Here is a 10914-nt window from a genome sequence, read left to right as displayed (position 1 = left end):
GTGCCGGATGACGTGCTGATACGTTTTGTGGTTTTTGTGTCTGCCGCTGGTGACGAGATATTTGGGCAAGGCCAGCGCTCGGGGTGAGCCAACGGGCAGCCCAGGCTCATGGCTTGTGCGCCCGAGAGTCTCGAGGCGTTAGGCTTATGCGTTCAAAAACCCTGGCATTACGACCATACAAAGCCGGAATCGCCACGGCGTGAATGGGTTAAATAAACCAGCAGATAATCCTCATACCCATACAGATACTATCAGCACATCTCTAGCTGATATGGACTATAGTAAAAATCCTTGATATGACTATTATAATTCTGACATAGCATAAAATTAAAAGAAAATAAGATAAAACGGGGAAGTAACAGAAATGCACAAAATAGCAAAAGAGCAAGAAGAAGAAAAAGATAGAGTGGAGGGGGTTTGGTCAAGGCAATAGAAAGATGAAAGCATACTAAGTTATGTTTTTAATTATTCTTTCCCCCATCTTCATCAAATTTACCTCTATTAATCTTATAATATTTCCCTAAAAACCGCATCAATGACTGTTATCAAACTCTACATCCACACCGAACTTCTAAGCAAGCACACTCACTCTTAGTCAACGATGCATCTAACTCCTACATTCTCTTTCTGTTATTTCAATTTTGGGATTAGAAGAAACAAACAGTGATAAGATTTCAATATCATGTATCATATATCAACATTATGTTTAGACAAATGGCCAGCAGCTTCAATGACCCTAAAATTTTACATTCCCAAACGCAGGCAGCAAGGAGCAAGGAGAGAATGAAGAGGGACAGAGAGAGAGAGAGAGAGAGAGAGAGAGAGAGAGAGAGAGAGAGAGAGAGAGAGAGAGAGAGAGAGAGAGAGAGAGAGAGAGAGAGAGAGAGAGAGAGAGAGAGAGAGAGAGAGAGAGAGAGAGAAGAGAGAGAGAGAGAAAGAGGGAGAGGAGGGGAGGAGAGAGAGAGAGAGAGAGAGAGAGAGAGAGAGAGAGAGAGAGAGAGAGAGAGAGAAAGAGAGAGAGAGAGAGAGAGAGAGGGTGAGAAAGAGAGAGAAAGAGAGAGAGAGAGAGAGAGAAAGAGGGAAAGAGAGGAGAGGAGAGAGAGAGAGAGAGAGAGAGAGAGAGAGAGAGAGAGAGAGAGAGAGAGAGAGAGAAACTGGGTAAGGAAATAATTAAGGAAAAATGTCCTGCATAATATTTGAGAATTTCCACAGTCCAGCATCAAAAGGGATTACCATATGGAAGATTCTCTTGGTACCAGATATGGTTCAAAGAGAATGAGTAGAGAGAGACACGATAACCACTTGCTAGCAGCTAGATCACTAATGCGGCCCACTGATTTCACTCCAATCTATCTTACCAGTTTCAACAGAGACAGCATGATACAAAAACTGAAAGGGAATATTATCACATGTAATCTAAGATTGGCAGTGGGCCAGCTTTGCTTTGGTTTCCAGGTCTGCACTAGTTGATTCACAAACTGACACGGTTCTATTGATCTCAATATGAAATATCACGCTCAGAACACCTTTCTAACATAATATTTTCAGTTAACTTCTAAATTTATTCTCAATCTTTGGGTATCCTGGTTGATGCTTGAAGAATTTTGCTTTGCTGTAAACAAAGAGAAAAAAAAAAGATTATTAAGCATGGAGTGAGTGAGTGAGTTAGTCAGGGATAGAGGGAGGGAGAAAGAAGAGTGAGGAGGGTAAGGATAGTTGCTATATATATATAGGAAGGAAGAGAATATATAAAAGCTGTGAGTGAGTGGGAGAGAGAGGTGCTAGTTAGAAGTACGGAAATAAGGGGGGCTGGAGAACAAAGGGGGTCATCCCTTCAGTGTGTATGCATGAGAGAGGGGGAAGAAAGTATATGTTTGCAAGCATGGTGGAAGGGGAGTCAATTACTCAACTAACTGACAACTGAGAGAAATATGATTTTGCCATTGATCAAATATAGACAATAAGATTTACCTTCTTCTATCTTGTACTAGCCATTAGCACTAGACTACTTATTAACTATTAAACTGTTGGGCAAAAGGAATGTAATCAATAATATATATATAGCAGTATCTCATTTCCTTTACACTAACAACTCGTAAGAGGATTTAAATTGTCTTGCACTGACAAAAGGGAAACAAACTGAATACACAGGAAGGGGAATGTTTAACAAAAAACTTGTCAAGTGGTTGTGAAGAAAATGAAAGAAAAGAACAGAAAAGAAGAAAAAAATATATGTGGAAAAATTGTAATAGATGAATGACCCCAAATGAAGAGTAAAAAGTAGAAATAAGGAGAAAAGAAGTGGGGAATCATGTGAATAATTAATATTCTTAATACGTGGAGAAATCTTTTCAACTGTTTATGCTTTGAAGCAAAATCCACAGTGATAATTGTTATTAAGTGAGTTATCAAATAATCAATATACATCATAAGAGGGCAAGAGGAAAGGGAAGAGGGAAGAGGGAGGGGGGAGAGGAAAGAAGAGGGAAGAGGGAGGGGGGAGAGGAGGGAAGAGGGAAGAGGGAGGGGGGAGAGGAAAGAAGAGGGAAAGAGAGGGGGGGAGGGATGGACGGAGGGAGGGAGAGAGAGAAAGAGAGAGAGAAGAAGAATAGAAAGAGAAAGAAGAGATAGAGAAAGAAGAAGAAGAAGAAGAAGAAGAAGAAGAAGAAGAAGAGAGAGAGAAGAAATAGAGAGGGAAAGAAGAAGAGATAGAGAGGGAAAGAAGAAGAGATAGAGAGGGAAAGAAAAAGAAGAGATAGAGAGGGGGAAAGAAAAAGAAGAGATTGAGAGGGAGAGAAGAAGAAGAGAAAGAAGAAGGGGGGGGGGAAAGAAGAAGAGAAAGAGAGAGAAAGAAGGGGGAAAGAAAGAAGAAGAGGGAAAGAGAGAGAGAGATAAAGAGAGAGAGAGATAGATAGAGAGAGAAAGAATAAAAGAAAGAGAAAGAAGAAACAAAGGAATAAAAGAAAGAGACAAAAGAGAAAGGGAAGTAAAACATAACATTTCCTGACCTTATATTCCTGCTCTGTCTCCATAAGGCCAACCACAATGACCATCTGGTACTGTTTGGCCCGCATGCTTGAGAGAGGTTTCCGAAGCAGCCTCATCCCCGCTGGAGCCGTCTGTGTATGAATGAGCTGCGACATCTGTGTGGGTGAGTGCGACGGGTCCAAGACTAGTAACCGCAGCCCTCCCTCGTTCCCTCCTAGCTGCTCCACTCCGATGATTGTTCGACTGTGTCCTGTCAATGTGAAAATGGCTGTGTACCGAGTTCTTGTTCATGTTCCGTAGTGTTACCCTGAAGATAAATATTTCCTCGTGATGTCTATGTTAGCAAAAATAATGTTTGAATAAAAAAGGAAAAGAAAAGAATTGAAAAGAAGAGAATAGAAAAAAAAGAAAAAAAGGTAAATGGAAATGAAACGAAAAAGAAAGAAAAAAAAGGATTAGTACAAATAAATGTTAACTGATAATACAGACAAGAACAGAAACAGACTTACCCTGATGCTGAAGATAAATAGGAGGCTTGAACTCTGCAGGTTTGGAAAAGTATTCAAGGCACCATCGGAACAACTCTGGATGTGTCCCATCTGCTCCTGTTGGTCGATGGCAGTCTATGAGGTGGCATCTGCCAAGAGCAAATTGTAATAATTTAAGTGAAAAAAGAATACATAATAAAAGAAACAAAAACAAAATAACAAAATTCCAGAGGGAATGTACATACAAGAAATGGAGACAAACATGCCAGAATTACAAAAACTCAACTTTTAATATGCCACTTTGAAAGACTCACTTGATTCTAAAGGATGAGAGCAAAGTTACCACTTCTGTAGCACCTATCCATTTTCTTGTATTCCACAGCTTTCCTCCTAACTGCTCACATCCCTGGAAAATTTAGAATAATGTGTAAGATCGAAAATATGCCTGAGCTGCCTCTTCTGTCTTGGCCCCCACTGCAGTCATTTTGTAAATAAAGGGTACAGAAAGAACAGATAACACTGTATTCTTCAGACACACTCTATCTTAATAAACATACCATAAACAGTCTTGTTTAAAAAAATGGCAGTTTGGCTTCAACTTTTCACCAGATTCCAAAATCATGTAAACTTTTACAATAAGTGCATCACTGAAAAAAAAAAGTAATACACAGAATGTTAATATGTATTTTTCAAAATGTAATTAAGATAAGAATAAACCGCAAAACAAACAAACAAACAAACAAACAGGACAATTCCAAGGTCTTTCTCCTAGGAATTGTATTGTGGATCATACAAGAAAAATATTCATAGGTAAAACAATGAAAATAAATTCTGCTTTCTTTCCTATTAACAACTTGATCAAAAAAAATATACAAATGAGATTAGAATTAAATGTTCTCGCTTTGAGTAGATGAAGCATAAGTTTTGGTGTTAAACTACATGTACATATACATAACCATACATACATGCACACAAACATATCCACAAAAAACACAAAATTGATAATTCCTACCTGAGGATCAAAGCCGTTTCTCCAAGCTTGTTCAATAAGTCTCTGGAGTTGTGATATAGAAGGCATGACGTTTGGTCCAGAGAAGAGACGAGAGTAGTAGCCCGTATGGTGCTGTAGTGAACTGAACAGCATCTGGATGTTTCTGTACATAATAAAAACACCATATGGAAATTAGTGTTGTCATTATTCAGGCTTACTTCACAAAGAGAGAGAGAGAAAGGAAGAAGCAAGAGAGAAACAAAGATGAGGAAAGAGATTAAGAAAAGGAAAAGAGGAATGGGGAGTTTGAGCTAGAGCCATTTTTGTGTTTTAATTTTTGTGTGTTTTACTGTATTTAAAGACTTATATGTACGAAGCATATGACCATCCACAATGAAGATTACATGAAGAGGTAGGGAAGAGGAAGGAAACTTGTGCTTTAGACTGTGAGTGCCACAGTAAAAGGAATCCCCTCTGGCACAGGGGCACATTGTAGACATTAGGCATGGTTTGAGTCACCTTCCTCCTCTCGTTCTGCCTGCACATACTTCATCTGCGGTACTTTAGAGCAAGAGGTCAGCAACTTGCTATGTGCCATCGCTCTATAAAGATAGTGCAGGCTAGAGACCATAGATGGGTGCTATTCAAGGCTCTCTCTCCTGCTGGTGCTAGAAGAAAGTGGTGCCATCTAGGTTTTGGATGTTAGGTGAAACCCATTTTGCTTAACATTATGGCAGTTATTATGATCATGACTGCAATTGTCATCATCACTCACTCATTACTCATAGCACAATAAAATAACATAGTGATCCAAGTTCCTCAAATGTCATGATGCCCTTTGTCAGGCCAGAGCTCCTGCGTCATGTATGATGAAAAAAACGTCACCCGTTGTTAATGGGTTAAGATAATGTGTGCATGCATACTGATAATAACAGTTTACACGATTTTCAAGGCCCAGTTTAAATAAATGTAAATGTCATACTCAAAAATGAACACTATGTATTCATATTTTCATAAGTGCAGTACACCATTGCATTCTCATGCATATCAATATAAGTTACAAATACATGGAAGAAAGAATCATCTGCATGTTGATTATAACATTTAAGTATGTGTTTTGCATGTTTTTATCTTTTTAGAATATCACTTATATTACATTCATATGTTTTCCAAATGAATAAAATAACCATTTGTATTTTATGCATAACATTAGCTTTTATGTTTTAAAATATTTACAGACAAGTCTTTTAATCTATAACAGATAACATCATATGTATAAATATATATAAATACATATACAAATAAATAAATAAATATGTATATATCTATCTATCTCCACACACACACACACACACATGTATGTGTGTAAATATATAAATAGATATATAAATATATACATAAAATTGATTTTTTACTATATTGTTTTTAAGACATTCTTCATGTGAAAATGGACTAAATCCACCAACTTTATTAGTCTATTAGTACTTCAGAAGTGGTTGTGAATTAACTCACATTCAAACTAATGAACCAAGTTATTTTCTTTACTTGTTTGTTTTTAACAGTATTCAGCAAGCCAGGAAATAATCTAAATCTACTTTTCTCATTTTGAAACACTATTCCCTTACAACACGGGGATATTGATTTAAGTATTAAATTTTGTGTTAAGAAATTTCCCTACATAAATATTAACAAAATATATAGAAGTTGGCTTACCTATAACCGCATCCCCAGCCACGATCTCCATATGTTGATCCGTAGTGATCAACAGTGGTGCAGAAATGTGCTCCGCGGACATTGTTACTGGTTTCGCTAACTGCTTTTATTGCCCCAAGTAGACCTAAGACAATTGATCATTTGAATATTTTTTGTTTAAAACAGTATCCAACAAACAATAGAAAATACTAGCAAAATCAGAAAAGAAAGAAAGAAAGAAAGAAAGAAAGAAAGAAAAGAAAGAAAAAAAAAATCAGAAAAGAAGAAAAGACCTCATATTTCCTTTAATAAATCCTATCAACAGATTAACTTAATACTCTCTCTTCATCACTCTCTGATATGGATAATATAGATGTCAATTCTCTTCAGCACTATATGCAAATTTCATGTAACCAAATATGGTATTTCAGTATACATGAATAGGCACTAAGTGATTTATAGTCAATATATCCTTCTATGAGACTACTATAAACTTTAATCTCCATTTTATTCAACATATCAGGTTTGTTTAAAAGTATAACACTCATAATCTTCTACATATACCTTAATATTAATGGGTAAGAAAAAGAGGAAGAACAAGAAGAAGAAAAAAGTGGAATCCTTTTCTCCACAAGGAAAAGGGCTATTGCAAAAGCTCAAAGCACTTGAAAAAAGCGAACAGGTTCTTCAATGCTGCAGACTAGCCTAAAAGTATAGATATCTATCTATTTGCTTGTGTATGCATAAGGTAGAAGTGATGTGTGTATGCTTATGAAAAGAAAGCAAAGAAAAGAAAAAATTTAAAAGTCTCCACTCAAATAGGTTTTACATATAATTCCTGACAAAGAATATAGTTATTATATTAGTTATCTATAATTTGAGTGCTTCTTAGAAAAGATGCATCTTTCCTTCCCTTTCTCTTTATATCTATTGTTATGAAGGAATGAAATAAAAAGTATTTTTCCAGACTTTATTTTCTAATTAAATGATAAGGATTAAAAATTGTGCATCACCTATCTTTGAATGCATATGATAATTATATTAAAAAGGGGTCTAGGTCAGAACTTGAACTATTCTCTAATTTTCCCTGAATATTTACTTTAATTTAACAATCACTGAATACTGCAAATAAATGTATCATTTGTACTTTTTTAAAGACTTGTTTTAATAAAAAGTATTCACAAATATTAATCAAGCACATTGTGTAAACTTGACTCATTACTTAAATATTTCAATGCCAATGAAATCATAGGTTGAGCTGAAAAAATAGTTGCTAAATGGATCTTCTCAAATTTCAATTTATAAAATGTGCAACCTCAATTGATACATTCTAAAATTTACTTAGTTTATCTTTTCATTTCCATTCAGACCTCTAAAGCAGGGAATGGTCAGGTATTTAGTATACAGCAATGTTCTATAATGTAAATCTATTCAAAATGTTTAAACATTATATACAAAAAAATCAGATCATACTAGACTATGTATGATCTGAGGATATATCATGGTGCTCCTCTTTAATTAACTAGTAGTGAGAAAATTGTGGCAAATGAAGTTGTAACCCTTGATGGATAAGAGTCTCTCAGAACTACTGGATTTTGTACTATAAGTCAAGAGAAAGAGACAGTCTAAATATCATTATATTAGTTTTACCTTTTGAACAAGCTCTTCCATCATCAACACCATTTTTCTCAGCAATCTTCAGCTCAATCTGTCTCTCATAATAGTCTGCCACTGTCATCTCTCCAGCATATACCGCTCTCTGCATGTTGGTGAGAGATTGTTGTGAGAAGTTACCCTCATTATCCATGCCGTACTGTGCCTGCAAAACAGTTGTTAATTACACATGGAACTGTGTGGATAACAATCACTCCATGCAAATGAAAGGTTATATTCAAAAGAAAGAAAAAAAGTAAAAGGGAAAATTAACTTGATGTGTCTAAGTAAATCCAACACCTAAAGGTCATCTGTATATTGCATATCTTGCAACAGCTAAAAGTCCTGATAATAAATACCAGTGCCAAATTATTGTCCTAATACCATCCTACACATATACACATACACGTACAGACACTCAAATGCAAGTAAACAAATGTCTTTAGCTATGTAAAAATTGCATAGGACTTCCACATCATATGCATCTAAACAGCATTTGTAATTCGGGAAAAAAAATTACAAGTAGCCTCTTAAATACAGTTATGTATATTGTGACTCTCCATTCAATAAGGTATTACTCATGCCTCTATCAGGGAAGAGAGGAAGGGGGTCAACAGAGTCAAAACTCCGCTTATGTACACTGTACCACACATGTATTGCTAGTCCAAATGCAGTCTCACTAAGATTCAGGCAAGTGGTTCTTTGTATAGTGTTTCTGATCAAAAAATATATTAATGAAAGACTGTGGTTAGAAAAAAAATGCCAGTCTGATACCAGCCTATTTCTACAAAATGGTAAACACTTGCAATTCATTACCTTGTAGATCAGGGTCATTAACTCCCAAACATTCTCCTAAAACCAGTAATAAATGGGGGGAATGAGAAAATGTAAGAGAAATAGAATATGTTGGGTGAGTTGATGGACAGAGAGAGAGAGAGAGAGAGAGAGAGAGAGAGAGAGAGAGAGAGAGAGAGAGAGAGAGAGAGAGAGAGAGAGAGAGAGAGAGAAAGGGAGAGGAGGGAGTGAGAGAGAAGGGAGAGAGAGAGGAGAGAGAGGAGGGAGAAAGAGAGAAAGAGAGAGAGAGGAAGAGAAGGGAAGAAGGGAAAGAGGGGGGAGCAGGGGGAGCAGGGGGAGAGGGAGAAGAGGGGGAAGAAGGGAGAAGGGGAAGAGAGCAAGGGAGATATGAGAGAAAGAGAAAGAGAAAGAGGGAGATGAGTAATTAAAGATGAGAGTGAGAGATGAAAGAGAATGTCTGTATATGGGTATGTGTGTGTATGTGTATGTGTGCTTGTAATATATTAGTCTCAAATTGAGTATTTCAAGATATAAAAGAGTGAAAAAAAGGGTTCTTACTTTACTACACCTAATCGTAAAAAAAGTCATACACAAATTAAACAAGACAGTATCATGAGAGTGAAAGGAACAGGCAATGACCAAAGAACTATCAGAGGTCAGCTCACCTATACTTAATAAGTGCTTAGAAGAAGGCAATCCAGCCTGATTATGTAGCATTTAAATGTGTCGGGAGTTGGTGCTAGGGACAGAGTTCAGTAGTTCCTCCTCTGGACCAAGGATGATTTCACTAAGGCCTAGTGAATTAACATCATTCTCCATGTGGCTGTGAGTTATCTCTAATATATACATCCAGGGAGGAAACTTCCACTCCAAAATGAGGTCTGAGGACTTCTCCGCCAAATGGCCTGACATTGAACCAGGTCAAACTTTCGGCAGTAAATGCAAGCAAAACATTAATTCCTGTTGAAGACTGTAACTTAACCATTTAAAATCATAAATAATCAAAACATCTTGGCTAAAGAAATAAGAATAGGTGCAATATACACAATCATACCACACTTATCCACAATTTGCTTGACACAGTACATATTAAAGAGTTCACATTCCACATACACAAATAGAAATCAAGTGGGGAAATAAATTTCTTTCTTCAACACACATTTGTTACAATCTTCTGTACAATATATACAGTACTTGTGCATTACCTTGCAGATTCTTACTTGTTTAGTGCTGACTGAGGCAAATGAATTATCTCTGCAAATATCAACCTAAATAAAATGTTTCATGCTACTGACAATATGTTTCAGAAAAAAAAAAAAAAAAAAAAAAAAAAAAAAAAAAAAAAAAAAGCAATAAAAAAAATTTCTTTAACCCATTCACAACGGGACATGTTCAGAGGAGTTATTTTAGTCTAAAAATATGTTACAGTAATGCCTTTCTAGTTTTATTTTATTGAACTTTGCCTATATTCTACCCTTCTATGTGAAAATACCAATGGAAAGAGGAAGCAATCTCTTAGTGGGGCATCAAAAAACATGTTTAATACCTTTTTTTCTACATGCACATACGAGTATGTACATGTATATTGTGACGTGACATGATATGGTATCACAGGTAATCGACAAATTAGAAGTAGTATTGCTTTAGTAATTTTTTACTTTATTTCATTTCTTGGCCAACCACATTTGATTTTACAATAGTTTTTCGACTCATATCTTTTTATTCAACCAATCAAAATGCAAAAATTACTATGATGTTGTCAATATCACGTAGTTTTCTGTGATGTAATTTTTTAAAATGTTATATCTCATTTTATGACATTCAAACACCTAAACAAAAGTAACAGAGTTTAAGAAATTATGTAAAATGTTTACATTCAAGAACAATCTAGCAATCTATTACTGACGATTCAGCACGTCACAATTGCCCCGCCCAGAACTTGGCGAGAAAATGCACGATGTCTCAGGACGTCACCCGGGTCTGAAGATGTTTTTTGACATGATAGGATGTCAACTAGTGTGAATGGGTTAAAAGAGTGACTAACTTTATGCAGAATATTTGAATGACTAAGATAATTATAAAATGTGTTATCTTTGTGGAATATATGATAAATGAATAACTTAATGAATGAACAAATTGTTGTGTGTACTTATACAATACATATGTATATACTCACAAGAATAGCAAGAAATTAATTCCTTGAGGAAATTAAACTCAAAGCATGCATGAAACAAAGGCTTAAGTTTTATTAGACAATTAGAGTTTGAAAACTAGATAAAACTATAGACCATGGCAACAATGCGATCT

The 10914-nt window shown here is 35.7% G+C and overlaps 1 protein-coding gene across 3 annotated transcripts in view; it reads right to left on the bottom strand.

The window, feature by feature from the left end:
* Positions 1-1100: 1100 nt before the first annotated feature.
* The window catches only part of LOC122265547 (zinc finger-containing ubiquitin peptidase 1), a 36437-nt gene continuing 26623 nt past the window's right edge, over positions 1101-10914 (bottom strand). For 2 of the 3 annotated variants that reach the window (XM_086532239.1, XM_086532240.1), the window contains exons 5-11: positions 7810-7978; positions 6181-6304; positions 4489-4630; positions 3791-3882; positions 3498-3625; positions 3009-3238; positions 1101-1612 (exon numbers count right to left, since the gene is read on the bottom strand). In XM_086532239.1, coding sequence (XP_086388365.1) covers positions 1568-1612; positions 3009-3238; positions 3498-3625; positions 3791-3882; positions 4489-4630; positions 6181-6304; positions 7810-7978 — 930 coding nt within the window. In that variant the 3' untranslated portion in view covers positions 1101-1567. The remainder of the gene's footprint in view (positions 1613-3008; positions 3239-3497; positions 3626-3790; positions 3883-4488; positions 4631-6180; positions 6305-7809; positions 7979-10914) is intronic. The other variant, XM_086532241.1, reaches the window with a different exon arrangement.

This window comes from Penaeus japonicus, unplaced genomic scaffold (genome assembly GCF_977035675.1).
Source record: "Penaeus japonicus unplaced genomic scaffold, GWHDUDI00000001_assembly GWHDUDI00000037, whole genome shotgun sequence".
Taxonomy (NCBI): Eukaryota; Metazoa; Arthropoda; class Malacostraca; order Decapoda; family Penaeidae; genus Penaeus; species Penaeus japonicus.
This window is presented reverse-complemented; position numbering and strand designations above follow the sequence as displayed.